Source organism: Phaseolus vulgaris, chromosome 8, assembly GCF_051622355.1.
Source record: "Phaseolus vulgaris cultivar YP4 chromosome 8, ASM5162235v1, whole genome shotgun sequence".
NCBI classification, from domain to species: Eukaryota; Viridiplantae; Streptophyta; class Magnoliopsida; order Fabales; family Fabaceae; genus Phaseolus; species Phaseolus vulgaris.
In genome coordinates, this window is record NC_143505.1 from 44910587 (window position 1) to 44930183 (window position 19597).

The window sequence follows — 19597 nt, forward strand, 5'->3', positions numbered from 1 at the left end:
ATTGTGTCACAAACATGCAACTCGTTCCCAGGTTCCTTCCTTAACTTGTAATTGGTTGTTAGAGAAACAATTTATTATATGCTTGTAACCTAACTTTCTCGAACATTTAGCTGCTTGCGTTTCCTTAAACCGAAAATTGCTTTTTAACTTGCTCAACTGCTAACTCGTGGTGCCTGGCACCGTGATGCTTCTTCTAGCATTCTTTGATATGTTGCCCTCATCGTAAGGAGGGAGGTCTTAACTGCGAACTAGGTCGTTCCTCCTTGGCGCTCTTGCTCAAAAGGGAGGTGTTCTCTACGAACCTGCCTTTCCACTCATGAGGCCTCTAATGCAAGGGGAACAAACCCTCAACTGACCTCGGCTTCGCTCAAGGGCGTGGAGGATTTAGCTAGTGGATTATTTCGTCCAACCTTGGCGCTTTCACTCGAGAGGGGAGGTGTTCTCTCACGAACCTACCTCTCTGCTCACAAGACTTCTAACGCAAGGAAAACTAGTCTTTAACTGACCTCGACTTCGCTCATGGGTGAGAAGGATTTATCTCGCGAACTACTTTGTTTAACCTTGGCGTTTTCACTTGAGAGGGGAGGTGTTCTCTCGCAAACCTACCTCTCTGCTCACAAGACTTCTAACGCAAAGAAAACTAGTCTTTAACTGACCTCGACTTCGCTCAGGGGCGAGGAGGATTTATCTCATGAACTACTTCGTTTAACCTTGGCGTTTTCACTCGAGAGGGGAGATGTCCTCTCGCGAACCTACCTCTCCACTCACAAGACTTCTAACGCAAGGAAAACTAGTTATTAACTGACCTCGGCTTCAGTCAGGGGCGAGGAGGATTTATCTCGCGAACTACTTCGTTTAACATTAGCGTTTTCACTCAAGAGGGGAGGTGTTCTCTCGCGAACCTACCTCTCCGCTCACAAGACTTCTAACGCAAGGAAAACTAGTTCTTAACTGAATCGTACATAACTCGAGAAAATATTTCAATCGAAATTTATTTGGTGACCTCATTAAAAACCTTTATAAGGGAAAAAAAGTGTCCCCTAATACCATGTACAACGTTCTTGCTTAACTGAAATAAAACTTGAAGTCGGTCGCATTCCATGTGCGAGGAATCGGGCCTCGCTTCAGTGTCTGAAGTCTGCATGCCTTAATCCCGAGGACCTCTGTTACTCTGAAAGAAACAGTCCATACGGGGGATACCTGATGTGAAACCAATAGGGCTGCCTTCTCTAGTACCTGGTGTCTTTCTTCAGGTCCTTGGCCTACTCTGCCCACCATATGTATGAGTTTTTGAAGCTGATCATGTTTCTACACAGGGAATGAGCTGATCGCCTGATCGATCATCACTAGATACAAACTAAATGATGTGCTTGGCTGTGGTTTGCATAGGACTGGAGGGCTGGGTAAGTACTCCTTCAACCTGATGAACGCCTCTTTACACTATTGGTAAGAGAGGTCGCCCCCTCCTCCAACTGGTGCAAATCCAGACAAGACAGACATGCGCCTTTCTGGGTTTGTCTCCATACCGCCCTCAATGAGCAAGGAACCCAGAAACTTCCCTAATTCTATCCCGAACACATACTTCTCGGGGTCCGGTTTCAACTTGCACTCAACTATCTTTTCAACCAGACTTCGCGCCGTTTGACCAGGGGTGTCGCTAAGCTTGGAGACCTTCCCTTTAGTCTCTCTTTCCCCAGGATTACCAAACGGATGATGTTTGCTCTCCTGGGCTATCTTCCTGCAGGCACATTCTGCTACGGTCCTGGTGGGTCCGGCGTGACTGACCTTGGGCAGGGGGGCCTCCTCTGTGTACGGTGGTCTAGTAGTGACCATGAATACCCCTCTCTTTGTTTTGAGGTTGTTCTCATAACACCTTTTGGCCTCCTTCTGATCTCACTTGATTGTAATCACCTTTCCTGGCAAGTCCGGTAGCTTCATCTTCATGTGCCTTGTCGACGACATTGCCCCTAACCTATCGTAGGTCTACCCAACAACATGTTGTAAGCAGAGGAGGCAATGATGACAAGGTATTTGATGCTCTCCGTACGTGAAGGTGGTCCTCAACTCTAAGTGTCCGCGCACCTCTACCTGGTCTCCCGCGAAACCGTACATACAACCTCCATATGGCCTTAGCATGTTTGGGGATATTTGCAGTTTGTTGAAAGTCATCCAGAACATTAAGTCTACCGAGCTTCCATGATCTACTAGCACATGGTGCACCTTCCTTCCTGCGGTTACCACCGAGATCACCACTGGGTCCTTGTCATGGGCAACAACATCCTGAAGGTCGGCCTTGGTGAAGACAAGGTCGACGTCGAAGGCGTCGTCGGTCCTTTGTGCTTCTACCGACATCACCGTTCGCACGTATCTCCTCCGCTGAGAAGCAGTACAACCTCCTCCCGAGAATCCTCCTGCGATGGTGTGAACCTCACCATGCATGGGGACTTCGTGCCCCGAGCCACCCCCTGTTGCCACCACGTCCTCGGTCCCCTATTTTTCTTGCAAATAATTCTTTAGGAGACCGTTCTTCACCAACTCATCTAGCTGGTGTCCTAGTGTCAAGCAGTTGTGTATGGGATGGCCAAATGCTTGGTGGAATTCACACCAGGCGCTCTTGTTGGGCCCGAGCCTCTTGTCGATCTTGGGAGGTACCTTCAGCCTCTCCGCTATGTTTGGGATAGCGATGAGGTCCTTTAATTCTACCATAAAGTCGTGCCTTGGTGACACGTTCTCCCTCTCGCGTCCCCTGGCATGAGGCTTCCTTGGTTGATAGGGTTGCTGCTTCACGGGGGTTTTCATCTCTGTCGTTGCCTCATGCACCCTTAGGGTTTGAGGGCGACCTGTCGCGCGCGGGAACCACGCACGTGCGCTTCTCGCTAACTTCTTCCTTCACCGTAATATGAGCCACCGCACAACGCCTTATCTCAGCGAAGGTCTTAAGGTGGTTTCGGATGAGCGACTCGTTGAAGGGTCCTGGCACAATGCCCTTCCTGAATGCGTGCCCAATCATCCTTTCGTCTTTGAGGTTCAACCTCACCACCTGTGCTCCAAAGCAGTGGAGGAATTCCTTCAAAGACTCTCCTTGATATTGTCTTACATCAAAGAGACCGTAAGAGACAAACGAGGGAGCCCGATTCGCGATGTATTGTGCCCTGAACAACTTTGTAAGTTGTAGGAACGATGTTACATGGCCATCAAGGAGGTTGATGAACCAGTCCATCGTTGTTCCTGCCAGGGTGCTCATGAACAACTTGCATCTCACTGCATCGGAGCCCCAAACCAACATCATTTGTGTATGGAAAGTCGTGAGGTGGGCCTCCGGGTCCTCTGTACTAGTGAAGGTCACCTTGGGCCCTACGAGGGTGGCTGGTATCGCGGCATCCATGATTTCTTGCGAGAACGGCGTCGGGAACTCCTTGGGCAGTGTCACAGGCTCTTGATCCGCACCCTCACGCTCGCCTGCAAGGGTCTGTAGATCTCTACACAGTTCCTCATTCGAACGGCGCAGTTCTACGCTCGTTGCTTGCGACGCCACCAAGTCAGCCTAGATACATTCTTGGTTTGCTCGCGACACGACCATCTCTTCCTGAAGGGCTCGCATCGTTTCCATAACATGTTGCAGGGTGAGACCCTCACCCCAGTTTGGTGCAACAGGTCCATGCCTCGTACTTCTCATCTCCTGGATCTTCCTGGTTCTTGCTGGTGGGACAATGTTTTTTATCGGGCCCCACGGTGGCCGCCAAATGTTCTTGCCGGTTGACCCGAAACGCCTTCGTGCCCTTACGTCACTCTTACGTCCAGAATCCTTGCGTTTGCATGTGTCTTTCCTGTGATGAACTCCTGAAAACACAAAGACAAAGGGCGCCCTAGAGGCCGTTTGCACTCCGACGCTCAAGTCAGTATTAGGGCTAGGAAACACCAAACTGTATAACTGTCGTTGTGGGTGTTAAGCGACACAAATGAATAACGTATCTTGCCAAGTTTGTTACCTTACTATTTATAGACTGAAACTAGGGTTTCCTCTTTACCCGAAATGAGCTTTTCTGATGGGGCGGGTCCAACACTGTTGTTACCCTACTCTTAGGATAACCTAGCGCGTGGGGTCCCTAACTGGAGTGCAACCTCTGGCGGGGTGACCCCCTGGGTGCCTCCTCATGCACCTGATCTCTAGGGTCACCCGTCTCTGGGAGTGCCCTAGCTGTTCACGAGCCATGCATGCAGCTCGTCCCTGGAATGCGACCTTCACAGGTCATATATTTTCAGTGGCTCTATACTTGTGTTATGCCTAAACGCGTCATCCACTCTACACGCATGAACCCTCATGACCTAGGCTTATCCCTTACTGATAACTGGTGTGTGGTCTGGGATCCACCTTTCGTGGCCCAACTCTACTGTTTGGGTCCCGATGTCCGACCTCTCCACACTGTCTAGTGGCACGTCGGTACATCCTAGCGACTAATGTCTGACCACTCTTTGGCTCCTTGGCGCACATGCTTCGTGAGACACTAGCCCACGCTGCTCGTGGGACCTCGCTTACATGGCGCCAACATTACCAGTGGTCAACAACGCTCTAGGACTGGTCGGTACAATAAAATAAATTGTTTGATGGCAATACAAACATCACAATCAACAATATCCAAAAATGTATGGCAGAAACAACCATAAAAAGTGTCATGCGCAACACATTGTCGTCATTGAAGTAAAACATAACTTTTTTGTAACCTTCTCACTAGATAATATTAGTCTTCCTCTTGTATAATGTGTTACTATTGGTTTCTTTAGCAACTTCCTATTATAAAAAATATTTCAACTTTAACTCAAGTATTTGTCCTATAAACTATGAATTTTTACCATCTGTCAGTGCAAAGGGTTATGCTATCTAGAGAGATAAGTATTGTCAACGATCAAGGATAAATAACATTAATTGTTGCAATGAGTGCATTTAATGCCGCATCCAGGCTCAGACAAAGCCACTACCGACGATGAGTCATCACAGTCCAATCCTTATCTATGTAACGAAGACAGATACTATTAAAGATTCCATTATCTGTAAAAATGCCAAGACCAACACCAAGACAAATTAAAAAGAATCAAAAAATAGTAGAAAGAGCATCCGACAACAGTGAAGGAGCATCTCGCAACAGTGGACGTGATCGAAGTCAGATGATTTTTAAAGAAAACAACACTGGCCCGAAGATTCTTCAAGATGAAAATGATTTCAAATTTGAATATGAATGTTTGTTTGTCTAAACAATAATGTAGCACTTATTGTAACATGTAATATAGTGTGCCTATCCGCACAAATTTTAGTGATGGTGTTTAACATAAAATTAACAAATTAAATAACTTTAAAGTCTTTTTATGAATTTCACTCCAAAGTTCTTAGAAAAAAAGAAGTAAGAATATCTTTTATCCCATAAAAAATCCAAATTTATAAAATAAATTGTTTGATGGCAATACGAAAATCACAATCAACAATATCCAAAAACGTATGGCAGAAACAACATTAAAAAATGTCATGTGCAACACATTGTCGTCATTGAAGTAAAACATAACTTTTGTAACCTTCTCACTAGATAGTATTAGTATTCCTCTTGGATAGTGCGTTAAAGTTGCTTTCTTTAGAAACTTCCTAATATAAAAAATATTTCAACTTCCATTCAAGTATTTGTCCTATAAACTATGAATTTTTACCATGTTTCGGTGCAAATGACTATGCTATCTAGAGAGATAAGTATTATCAATTATCAAGGATAAAGAGCATTTATTGCTGCAAGGAGTGCATATAATGCCACATCCAGGCTCAGACAAAGCCAGTACCGACAATGAGTTATCACATTCCAATCCTTATCTTTGTAACGAAGACAAGTACTATTGAAGATTCCATTATCTGTAAAAATACCAAGACCGACATCAGGCAAATTAAAAAGAATCCAAAAACAGTAGAAGGAGCATCCAACAACAGTGAAGGAGAATCTCGCAAAACTGAATGTGATTGAAGTCAGAAGAACTTTTAAAGAAAACAACATTGGCTAGAAGATTCTTGAAGATAATAATTTCAAATTTGAATATGAAATTTTATGTGTTTGAACAATAATGTAGTACTCGTTTTCGTATGTAATATAGTGTGCGGGGAAGAAGAAGAAGAAGCTTCAAGAAGAACATTGTGCGCTTCCTATAGAGCTAACTCAATGACTAGGAGAAAATTCTTAAATCATGTACTCGTCGAAAGATGCAAACACTGCCTAGTATGCAAACTTAATGATTTATTGATCATACAAAACCAACCTTTCTACCTTAGTAAATAGTGGTTGTTTGCAAAGAATATTCGTTAAGCTAGGAGTGGCTTGGGAAATAATACAAGGGAGTAGGTAGGAGTGGCCAGGAGTATAAAGAATACTCATTCAGCAAGGAAAGACTTGGGAAATAATACTCAAGGGATTTGTTAGCAGAAACTGTTTTAAGCAAAATTAAAACTTTAAGTTAGAGTTTGTAGTAGCAACATACATAACACAGAAACCAACACCTTCTCCTCGTATTTGTCTTCATAAATAGAATGAAGAAAGGGATAAAAACAAAATTAAGAACGAAATTGTCCAAAAATTAAAGCAAAAGAAGCATAAACAACAACTAAACTTGGCTTCGATCTTTCTTTCCATACTGCAGCTCAAAAAGTTGGTTTTCAACAGTTTCAATCTGTTCATCCAGGTTCTGGAAACGTGCATCCATGCTCTGGAATCTGTCACCAAAGTTCTAAAAATTTGTAGCATCATGTTCTTCCTCTTCTTGTCCAGCTTGCACACCACTTGAGGAACCACCTTGGTCACCATCTTTGCTCACCCATCTTCCACTAATTTTGGTGAAACCCATCTTACTAAGTCAACCATTGTTCACTTCGAGTGATGATTTCACTACTTCAGTCTATTCTTCCTCGAGGTCCACTTCAAAATATTTCAAGAATTTAGAAATCAATACAACATATGGATAGTGATAGTCACTTAACCTCATTGATTTCTGCATGTGTTCCTTGATGATGTGGATCCAATTGATCTTGATCTTGTTCATAATGCAATACATGTAGACAAGAACCTCCTCGATAAGCACAAAGTGATTGCTCCCCCTGGGTGTGAGCATCCATGACACAATTAAGGCAATTAGCCTTTCATTCAGTTTTAAACCTCCCACCGAAAAATGTCTCACTTTTGCTTGAGGATTCTTCAAGCAATTTCTGTAAAATTGAATTTTGTTAAATTCTTCCACCACACCAATGTTTCCTTTGTTAATCCAGTAATGGCAGTCCCTACTTCATGTGTAATCTCCATATCAACTCCTTTTACATGAGAAACAAGGTTATTTCCAACAAATTGAAGGTTGGTATAGAATAGCCTTACAAGATCAGGATATATGTTTCCTGACATCTCCAAAAATCTTTTCAGCATCTGTTCCTTGAGAAGACTTCTCAACTCAGATAATTTCTGCTCCTTTAACCAATTAAAAGAGATGAGCTTTGGGTTGCTTATTGCCTTCCTACTTGTTTCATGAAGATATTTCTCAATTTTTTCATCTTCACCCGAGAACCATGCCTCAATGCGTCCTCCCCTTCTTACAACCCTTGTTTTATCCTCTTTGATGAAGGGGGTGCGGGATCCATGAAGGCAAAGAGAAAAATAGAAACCAGATTGAGAAAGAATGGCAGATTTGAAAAAAAACAGGTAGCAACTTTAATTCTAGGCATTAAGTGGGTTTCAATCTTCAAGAAGAAGAATCTGGTCCAAGATTGCACAGAAAAGTGTCAGCCAGTACCAGAAAGCACATGGTCAACACATGTGGATTTAACTAGTCATAAAAGCTCTTGAATTTCCAAGATATGGAATATATTCCATTCAGGACCAAAATAACACTCTTTCTGCCGGAAATCTGACCAACAATAAAAGCAATTTTGACTTGTAACTGCTTGAGAAGAGAATGTGCAACAGAAACAATGCATAGAGAAGTTAACTCAATTTAATGCAGTGCTGTCAGAGGGAAACAATCGGTTGATTCGTGAAAACAATTAGTTGTTTTTCTGTGACAGAGATTAAAGCATTTCACAGATTCAGAATAGACAGTCAGAGATGAAACAGAAAGAAAGTTTTACATGCACCTTCACATAGATGAAAAAATATAAACATTAATTAATATATTTTATACACTTGAATTAAAGACTATTCAAGACAAGAAAGCTAAAACAAGGAAAGTCTTATCCTTTTGACAATGTACTTCTTTCAATGAGTTATTGTCCATGATCAAGTAACTTCTCTTGGCCTTCAAGAAGACTAAGCTTGTACAAAAATGTAATTGGAAGTCCAAAAAGTCCCTTCATAAGCTTGATCTTGTGACTCAAGACTCCTTGATCTCTTAGTAATCTTGCAAAACCATGAAATCAAGCAACAAAATTTGGTCCTCTTACAAGTATGGGTCCTTTGGCATTAACTTTATCATGAGGAACCTCAGAATTCTTGGAAATCCATCTCATTACTCCTTTAGGAACAGAAAACTTCCTAATATTGCAGAATCTACTGAGTGGCCTTTCTTCATGCAATAAAAACATGTAACAACCGATTGTTTTGATTTTTCAATCGGTTGTTTTTCTGGTAGTTTTGAAAAAGGCTTTGAAAACTCATTTTTCTTGCTCTGTGATTTAAAACCTAAACCTGCTTTTCCAAAAAACACAATTTTGAGATGCCAAGACAGTCTCAAAGTTGGATTTACCCTTTGAAAGCCTATCCACAGTTTTCACAAGGTAGTGAACCTTCATTTCAAGAGATTCACAATTTTCACAAACAAGTAAGTCACACTTGCAGGAAGAGTTCTTGTAAAGCATTTCTAGATTTTCAAGATCAGTTTTTGAATTCTCCAACTCTTCTTCTAATGCCTTGACTCTGTTTTCAAGCCATTCAACACTTTCAATCGGTTGTTCAAGAGAGCCAATCGGTTAGCTTCCTCATGTGTTTCTTTAAAATCTTGAAGAAGTTGACTATAATTTTCAGCATTCAAAGAAGTACAAGAACTTAGACTACTTGGATCATCCTCTTCCTTGGCCATCAAACACAGATTAGATTCTTCATCTTTACTTGATGAGGAGTTTGATGAAGAGACATTATTTTCGTCCTAAGTAATGTAGGCTATTTTTGATTTTGACTTCTTTTCCTTCTTGTTTGACTTCTTCTCTTTGTTCTCTTTATTTGGGCATTCTGCCTTTATGTGCCCCTGTTCTCCACAACTATATTTGTTAGCATTAAAATCACTAGATTTTTTGTTGCCATACCTCTCTTGGTTGGAGTCTTTGTTGCGGTTCATTTTCAAATATGAGGAGGTTGATGAAGAGACATTATTTTCGTCCCAAGCAATGTAGGCTATTTTTTATTTTGACTTCTTTTCCTTCTTGCTTGACTTCTTCTCTTTGTTCTCTTTATTTAGGCATTCTGCCTTTATGTGCCCCTGTTCTCCACAACTATAACAAGTATATTTGTTAGCATTAAAATCACTAGATTTTTTGTTGACATACCTCTCTTGGTTGGAGTCTTTGTTGCGGTTCTTCTTCTAGAATTTGCTGAACTTTTTGGACAACACACTAAGAGTTTCTCCCTCACTCTCATCACTTGAAACTTGATTATTCTTGTGCTTGGCAACTTTTAAAGCAATGTTTCTCACAATTTTTTTCACTCTCTTGAATGTTGAGTCTATTCATCTCCAACTCATGCTCCCTAAGCTTTCAAAACAAGGAGGTTGTATTCAAAGATGTCAAGTCCTTTGATTCTGAGATAGCCGTGACTTTAGGTTGCCAAGATCTATCAAGACATTTGAGAATCTTGATATTCAACTCTTCTTTGTCAAAGACCTTTCCAAGACTCATGAGGTGATTGACAATATGAGTGAACCGCTTTTGCACATCCGCAATCGATTCTCCCTTAAGCATTCTGAACATCTCATACTCTTGGATTGGAGTTTGTTTCATTGCCCTCTTTACATCGTTAGTTCCTTCATGAGTTACTTCTAGAGTATCCCACATCTCCTTAGCAGATCCGCATTGAGAGACCCTGAAAAACTCATCAGAATTTAAGGCAAAAGTGATAATATTTTTTTGCAGTGGAATCAAACTTTGCTCTTTTGTTTTCATCATCAATCCATTGGGACCAAGGCTTATCAATAAAAACACCATCCTTTTCAAGTTTAGGAATAAAAGGGTCATTTTCAATTGCATCCCATATTCCTCTATCAAGAGATTCAATAAAGATCTTCACACGTACCTTCAAAATTGGTAATTCAAACCACAGAACAAAGGTGGTCTATTTATTGAAGCACCCTCCCCAAAGGGTAATTTTTCAACCATAAGAAAATAATTTTTAGGATCAAACTTGAATATTTTTCGAGAACCAAGCTCTTGATGCCAATTGTTAGAATATATGGCCTTAAACAATAGGGGGGGGTGAATTGTTTATAAAAGATTTTCACAAACTTTGAAGGTATAATGAAGTTCAATACAAAATCACAAATATAGAAATCCAGAAAGCAATCAATTAAAAACTGTTTAAGTTGATTATCAGAAAATCAACCGGTTGTTTTTGCGATTCAATCGGTTGGTTTTATTAGCAGAGTTAAAAACAACTTAAAAGCATAATTTAAATGAGTTCAAGGTAAGAGAAAAGCACACAAGCAATTTATACTGGTGCACTCTTATCCCAAGAGCTACATCAAGTCCCAGAAATCACTGGATATCTACTATGCAATCAAAATCCAGATTACAAACACACCACCAAAGAAGTGACCTTGAACACCTCAAGTCACACACTTCCTGTGGCACACAAACACCACAAAAATCAGAACACCCTCTAATTCTGCACTTACACACCAGTATTCAGAAATACAAGAGATACAAAAAGGATTACACCTGATGAAGATCAAATCAAAAGATTACAGCAATCCTATTCCACTTTTTTGAGAAAACCCAAAAGCTTGAATGCAAATCTTGAAAACTCAAATCTGTTTTCACACTTTCACAAATGTCTCAAAACTATTATCAATTTTTGAGAGAGTGTAACAACCTTTTTAAATACTCCAAAAGTTTGTTAAAACATTTAAAGCAGGAGCCTATTCATTTAGAAAACATTTAAAGCTGATTTGCAAACATAACAGGAATTATGTTATGGATTTTCAACAAACAATCGGTTGAATCCTCGAAACAACCAATTGAATTGGCTTGACAGCAAATTCAACCAAGTCAAACAGTTTCAAACCCTTTTCAAAAACCTCAAAGTGATAAACAACCGATTGAAACGACAAAACAACAGGTTGTTTTTCCACTTCTTTATAAAACAATCTTTTTCAAAAAGGTTTTGAATCCAAACTGTTTTAGATTCAAACAAAGAGTGAATTACACAATATTCTACCCAAAACCCACCCACCCACACAACAACTTTAGCCTTTCATCAAACACCATGGATTTGGAGACATCAAAGCTTCAAGATCATCCTTGATCAACAAATATCATATAAGACAGTTAATTCAAAGGTTAGCACAAGGATTCACTAGCAGTAAAAAAAGTATTTAAAAAAAATCAAATTAAATTTGAAAATAAAATAAAAACAAATAAATTCAAAAATCTGAAAATAAATTAAAAAAAAATAAAAATAAAATAAATTCAAAATAGAGATTAAAAAAATAAAAGCAGATCTCCAAATTAAAAGAAAATTAAATAAAAAAAAATTTGTAATAAAACAAAATAAACACAATAAAAAAAATTGTAAATAAAGAAAAATAAAAACAGTAACAAATATAAACACAATAAACAAATATATTCAAAAATTAAGAACTATTAACAAAAAATAAAAACAGTTATAATATTCACAATATTTAGGAATTTATACTCAAAAACCAAACTGTTCCCCGACAACGACACCAAAAACTTGATAATTTTTTACGGCAAGTGCATTGCACTGTCAAAAGTATGAAATATTTCATTTTTTTTACAATTAATACTCATGAGTGTCTATATTTTAATATGAAATATTACTGAAATTTGACACTTATCAGACATGCATGTATCTTTTTATACTCCATACCCATTGGATAAAGAATCTTTTTGGCCTCATAATTACGATTAGGTAGAGTATTTCCCTTTGGAAGCATCTCCTTCAATAACTAAAGAATTTCCATGAAGCTTTTATCAGTCCATCCATTTATTGCCTTCAAATTCATCAATCTTAACACCTTTGACAACCGTGTGAAGTTAGTTGATCCAGGATACAATGGAGTCTTTGCATCGCTTGACATACTTCCATATTCATGCGCTTCTATAAAAGACTCAACTCCAACATCACAAATCATGTCCTCCAATCGATCATCATGTACTTCACCATGTATTGCATCATCCATGGTGGACCCCACATATTCTTCAGATACATAAATACTTGGTAAATTTAATAATTCACCATGTCATGTCCATGTTGGAGCTCCCTGATTTTGTTAACATCCAATCTCCTTCTCATAAAAAAATTAACACATGGACACCTAAACTTTACTCCATCATGACTACTATTGTGGCTGTTACGTTGTGTAAATTGCATAAATTCTTCTACTCCTATTTCATACTTATAACTTATGCGAACGAAAATAATTCAATCTCGATCCATTATGTTCTGTAATGGTCATTTAAGTGTTCACTAATGTGTGTGAAATCTCACGTTTGTCGAGGGTCGAACATACCCGTACTCAATACAAACACGTATCGATTATTGATGGTCGAACACTCCAGACTCAATACCAACACATATCAAAGAATTATAAATATTCATGCAATATAAAATTAAAAAATTTAATTACAGTTATAAATAATAAAGAATATCAATTAAAAATCAATAAATTATTTATAATCTAATTAAAAAACATTAAATTAATTATAAATACTAAATAATATAAATCTATTTACAATCTAACAATTTAATAATTCTATTCTAACCTAACAACTAACATAATATAAATTAATAATAAATACTAAATATACAAATTAATAATACTAAAGAAATATTAAAAAAAATTAAAAACACCACCAAACTTGTGTGTGAAGGCAGTGACAACGGGCAACGACAACGAAACCAGCAAAGAAACCAATGAAACAGTGATGGCAGCCAAGAAAACCTTCACCAATGGAGGAAAGAAACCAATAAGAGAAATAAAAAAAATAATAAGCAATGGAGGAGAATGCAATGAGTGAATGTGAAGGAAAAATAACTTACAATATGGAGAATGTCGCAACAAAGATGAAGAAACTGAGAGTTTGAGAGTAAGAACAAGCGAAAAGACAAACGAAAAAGGAAAACGTGTGTGGCACGCTTCGAATTAGGGAGTCGGTTTAGACCAAGGTGCGACTTTAGTATAAAATGGCAGTTGTGGGTGAAATTGTCCTTTTAGACCAAAGCGATTGGTATAAAACGACGGTTCCACCCACAATCACCGTTTTATACCAAGGCGCTTTGGTCTAAAATGACGGTTTCACCCATAATCGCCATTTTTACTCATTTTAATTTACAAAATGCACCACGTTTTGATGGACAACATTTGGCACTAAAAGCAATGTGTATTTGGTGTTGTAAATGGGCTTTTTTGCTCTAGTGATTGAATAAAGAACTCTGAATTTGAGATTCATTCTCTCCCAAATCTCCTTTTGATAGCGAGCCTCCAAGACCTAGTAAACCCTAGAAAGTTGGTCAAACTTATTTCTACTTCCTAGCACCAAAACTACTCCAATCTCACCAAAACCTCTCATTCATGATGCAAACCTCTCTCTATTCTACTGCCACTCCATTCAAGTTCTACAATCCATCATCTTGGATTGCATCAATTTTTCTCTTTATTATCTCCTTTACATTACATGTTATTATCATCTGCACTAACTTGGAAATAAGAGTTTTTGTGAGGATATGATGTGAGTTGATTTTAGGATTGATCATTAGGTGACACTTTGATATTTGTGATTAAGATTTTTAAGACAATTAAAGAGTGAAAACCTAAGGAAAAATCCCACTGGCCATTAACTTAACAAGTGTTAAGTAGATGTGAATGTTCATTTCCATAAGGCCAAAGCAAAAATACAATTAAAAGTGAAGATGAATGTCAAATATTGTGCGGAAATTTAACAAACACAAGGTGAGCAAGAATATGGACCGAAAGGAATTAAAAGGAACAAAAACAAGAACAAGACATATTTTGGAATTGAAAATTGAAATGGAAATGGAATGGAAAAAGATGATTGAAAGGAAACTTAGGAAATGAGATTGAGAAGGTGAAACACGCCACTTGGATTGGTGATTTGCTCCAAAATAAGTGTGAATGCCGCCACTTTGGAGCTCTCAATTTCTCACAAGATAAGACAAAGGTTTAGGGAGACAATGTTCACACACTCTAACATACTTTGTGAATAGTAACTTTACTCACTTGTAAAATACACTAGGTAGGTCTCCTATTTATTGGGGAAGGAACCTTGGAGAACAAGCTAAAGGGGTAAGGTGGGAAAAGGGAAAAAACTGGCAGCCTTAGGGTTTGACTAAGTCAATCCCGCATCATAGGTTTGTCCTTCTAGAAACTAGGTCAAAATGCCTCCAAATGGACTATGAACAAGCTAAAATGCTACCCACACCCCCTATTATGCTAATGGTATCTTATTCTAGCCTATCTTTGCTATTTGGACCCCCAAAGTGAGCCCAAATTTATTTACAACATTTTCTAAACATTTAAGAAGACTAGCAGGAAGAACTTTATGTGCTCTAGTTTATAGCTTCTTCTTCTACTGATGTTGTCTCGTGGTTTGGTACGAGCCGACTTTAGTCATCTGTCGGTTTGTATCATGATATGTATTTGAAAATTATTTTAGTCTAGTAAACCAGTTAAGTAGTAAAGTTGCATTTGTGGTACTCTATCAAACACAAAATCCTTTATTTGTCAAATTGTCAAACAAAACAATCGTTTTGATTGATCATCACTAGACAATACTTACGAAAAGATTACAAAATTAATTAAAACACAATTCAACTCTCCCTTCTTGTATTTTTCTTTGTTTCTCTTCAAGGGGAACTGCGATGTGAAATTTAGATAGAACAACAAAGATTTTTCAAGTATCTTAGGGCAAACACTTAATCTTAAAGAATTTATTCTTAATTTTTTTAACAAAGAGGTGTAGAAGGTAGAAGTAAGTCATATTGAGCACCATTTAGTGGCACCCAACTGACTTTACATTTGTGTTTCAGTGGATAAAAGAACATTAACGTATTTATTGTAAGAATGATAGAAAAATATTGGTATAAGATTTTGAAAGCTTTCAAAAATCTCAACCATTTAGGTAAAGTTCCTACAAATCACGTTCATGGTGGTCAACATTCAACACTTAAACTTGAATAAAGGAAAAAAGACACGGAGTTCTTTGTTCATGATGATCAACATTCAACACTCATTTAAAGTCATTACATTGAAACATACGGAAACATGAAATTGCTACAACAATGTAAAATGAAAATAATTTGTCATAAAATGTTGAGTCTGTGTAAATCTCTCATAAAAAGTCGATCTTAATTATTTTATTAGATTTCATTTTAATGAACGAGAACTAATTTTCTTCCTAAAATAGATCACTTACTCCCATAAGTCCAACATTCCTATTATCACCATTATTAAAACTAAATTCAGTATTATATAATACCCAAGAGTCTGATCATTTGATTGATAAAAAAAAATTGTATATAAGAAAATTAAATACATTTTTATTGCTCACATTATTCACACAGAGACAATTTTTTTATAAATACAAATATTGACCAAATGAAACACACTCATTTAAGCAATTATCTTTACTCTCATGCTATTATTATACTCTTCTTACAAATGCTATTATTATTCTCTTAACTTAAGTTTCAGATAATTTCTTATAAAGTTAACTTTTGGATAATTTCTTATAAGTTAACTTTTATATAACTCGAGTGTTCAGAGACAAAGTTGAGAAAAAAATATGTTTTGCAAATAATGACATCATCCCATATAATGGCATCATCCATACTTTCATTTAAAATATGTTTTGCAATTAATGTTTTACCTATATGATAATCTATTTATTTTTATTGTTATAACACTACAAGAAAAACTCAAATTACATACAGTCAAAATCCATATGTAACACACAAAATCCGTATGTAAGACAAAGTTACATATGAATTACATACGAACAAAAATCCGTATGTAAAATTGTCGTAGGTAATTCGTACATACGGATCCAAAATCCGTATGTAATTACATACGGATAAATCCGTATGTAACACATGACAATCATGACTTTTCATCCCAAACACCCTTCCCTTGTTCACATCAACACATCTAGCCAAGTTCGAAGAATATCCATCAAACATCCTAAGATCTTTTAACCATTGACACACATGTTTAATTTCCTTTGTTGCAAGTGTATAATTTGCTTTTGGCTTCAACATCTTTCCATTAGGATGAGACTTAAGTTCCAAGTCTCTTAGCCTACAATACAAACTTAAGTCCATTCGTTGTTTGTCATTGTCCTTTGTCTTCAGTGACATTCATGACAATGTTAAAGATGTTATCGAAGAAGTTTTTTCAATATGCATAACATCAAGATTATGTCTTAATATATTGTCTTTCCAGTATGGAAGATCCCAAAAGATGCTTCTTTTTGTCCAATTATGCCACTCCCTGTAACCATGTATTCTTTGCACACCACTTTCAGTTACTTTAGGATAAGTCTTTACTCTATTCCAAACTTGTGTAGGTGTGAACTTAGGTGGTGGAGGATCCATGTCAACTTCCCCCTTCTTGAACGCATTGTTGTTCCTCCTAAATGCATGATCATTCGGTAAAAATCTACGATGCGAATCAAACCAAAAAAATTCCCCCCATGATGTAATCTAAATGCCTTTGAATGCTCCATGCAATGTGGGCATGCCAATTTACCATGAGTGACCCAACCAGACAACATACCGTATGCAGGAAAATCATTAATCGTCCACATTAACATTGCCCTCATCATGAAGTTCTCTTTCCTTGAAATATCGTATGTTGGGACACCACTCCACAATTTCTTCAAGTCGTCTATCAAGGGCTCTAAAAATACATCAATACCCGCCTTTGGATTGAATGGGCCTGGTATGAGACAACTCAAAAACATATAAGGTTTAGACATGCACATTTTAGGAGGAAGATTATACGGGGTCACAATTATTGGCCAACATGAATATGGTGCATTTGATGCTTGCACATATGGATTAAAACCATTAGAGCATAAACCTAGTCGCACATTGCGTGCCTCCACAAAAAAATTGGGATAAACGGTATCAAAGTGCTTCCAAGCCTTGCCATCACATGGATAACACAAAACACCATTACTGCTTTTGTTATCATAGTGCCATGTCATTTGTCCCGCAGTCTGTGTTGAAGCATACATTCTTTGCAACCTTGGAATATTGGCAAATAGAACATTGCCTTTACAACAACTGGTTTTTTGTTACTTGCTCTGGTGTTGTGGTGACGATACCTTGACTTGTGACAAAATTTGCATTCAAGCAACGCTCCATCATTTTTACCGTATTCGTTATCATAGAAGAGCATGCAACCATCCACACAACAATCAATCCTCTTAGCCTGTAATCCCAACTTCGACACTAGCCTTTTTGCATCATAATAACTTTTAGACAAACCTATTTTGGTTGGTGTTGCATCCAAAAGCATTTTTGAAATAAACTCTAAGCATTGGTAAGGAATATTCCAATTGGCTTTGCAAGCTAATAGCCTGACACACATTGATAATTTGGACTCTGATGTCCCTTCATACAATGGCGTATTTGCATCCAACAAAAGCTTATAAAACGTTTGAGTTTCTTCGTTTGGAGGCTCTTCCATGTTATCTACATTTGGTACTCGTAATGACTCTTGTTGCCTAAGAGCATCAAACACCATGTCTTCCATCAACCTAACTTGGTAATCTTGTGACTGATTGTGTGCATCTCCAGTTATTCCCAAAGCCATGCAATTATCGTTATTATACAAGTCACCTTCTACCATGTCTTCACCATGATCAGTCCAAATCCAATAATTAGATTTGAAACCATGTTTGTAGAGGTGAACCTTCACAAGTTTTTCCTCCAAAATTCTTGTACAATCACACTTACTAAATGGACATCGTATTCCCCCATCATTCTGATAACATTCTCTTTGGCAAGCTTTGGTTATAAACTCTTCAACTCCCAATATAAAAGACTCTATCAAAGCACCTTTTCCTCTATAACACCTATCATACATCCATGCACGATATGATGGAAACTGATTCATGTTCTGTTCATAAAGCAATTGACAAAAAGTGAACAATTTTTTAAGAGATCATGTTATAAACGAACATATAGGAGTTCGTGTTACAAACGAACATGTAGGATTCGTGTTACAAATGAACATGTAAGAGTTCGTGTTACAAACGAACATGTAAGAGTTCGTGTTACAAACTCTGCCTAATTCAACCATATATGGATTTCCATAAGTCATCCAAATTTGGATAATGTTTTTATTTCACACAAATTGGCTATTACAACATTTCATTATAATAACTATAATCAATTAACAAGCAACTACATCAATTAATAAGTATAATCAATGAAAATTGCCCAAAACAACTTGGAGTTATCGGATATCAAATCATGCAATTTTTTTTAAATTTCATATCTTATGCAATTTCTTCAAATTATTACAGCATTATGAACTCTTCAATCTAACCTTTCAATCCGTACAAAAAGAAGCTTTGAGTTCCATGTAACAGTCCTCCTACAACCTCTAACCTCTAAAGCAGCTGAATCTATACAAAAATAACCATGAAAATGGAACACAAACTCAATCTCCAAGTCAACACAAGCAAGAACCAACTTAAGTAGAACGAAATGTGAAAAAAAAGGAACTAAAGAACAAAGAATGAACTACATATGCACATAACCAATACCACCTCAAAAAAAAGTAAGCAAAAACATTCCATAGCCAGTGGTGAAACACAAAAGCAAACACAAATCAAAGCCCAACACATTTCCAGCTTAGTAACAAAAAATAAACCATCAACCTGAATGACTGCGGCGGTGGTGGCGATTGACCGGGAGAAGGTAACGCAGTGGTGACCATTGGATGCAAAACATCGTGCGATGGTGATGGTAGCGGTGACTGCGTTCGTGCTTCTTCTCCGAACCAGGACGACGGTGGTGGCGGTTGCTACGGTGATGGCGGTTGATGCGGCACTGGCGGTTGTTGTGGTGGTACCGGTTGCGCGGTGGAGATGGTTGCTATGGTGGTGGTCGCTAACAACTCGAAGGTGGCCTTGGTGGTGCTATCGGCTTCTTTTGTGATTTAGGGTTCACTTGACCACAAGCTGAAGTGCTTGCTCTTCTATTTCATTTTTTCAAATACGTTACATACGGATAATCCGTATGTAACATTTTCTTTTTTATTTAATTTTTAATTATATTTTTATAATATTTATTTTCCTTATTTGTTGATATATGATACAAAATATATATAAAAA

The 19597-nt window shown here is 37.7% G+C and overlaps 1 protein-coding gene and 1 pseudogene across 1 annotated transcript; both read right to left on the reverse strand.

Annotated features, from left to right (window-relative positions):
* Positions 1-2812: 2812 nt before the first annotated feature.
* LOC150025601 (uncharacterized) lies at positions 2813-3385 on the reverse strand. The gene has a single exon (XM_090294130.1). The coding sequence runs from the start codon at positions 3383-3385 to the stop codon at positions 2813-2815; it is 573 nt and encodes a 190-aa protein (XP_090150256.1).
* Positions 3386-7217: 3832 nt separating this feature from the next.
* Positions 7218-18372, reverse strand: LOC150025602 (uncharacterized; annotated as a pseudogene).
* Positions 18373-19597: the final 1225 nt, after the last annotated feature.

Coding starts and splice junctions, on each gene's coding strand:
- LOC150025601 (XM_090294130.1), bottom strand. CDS start 3,385: ATGGATGCCGCGATACCAGCCACCCTCGTAGGGCCCAAGGTGACCTTC.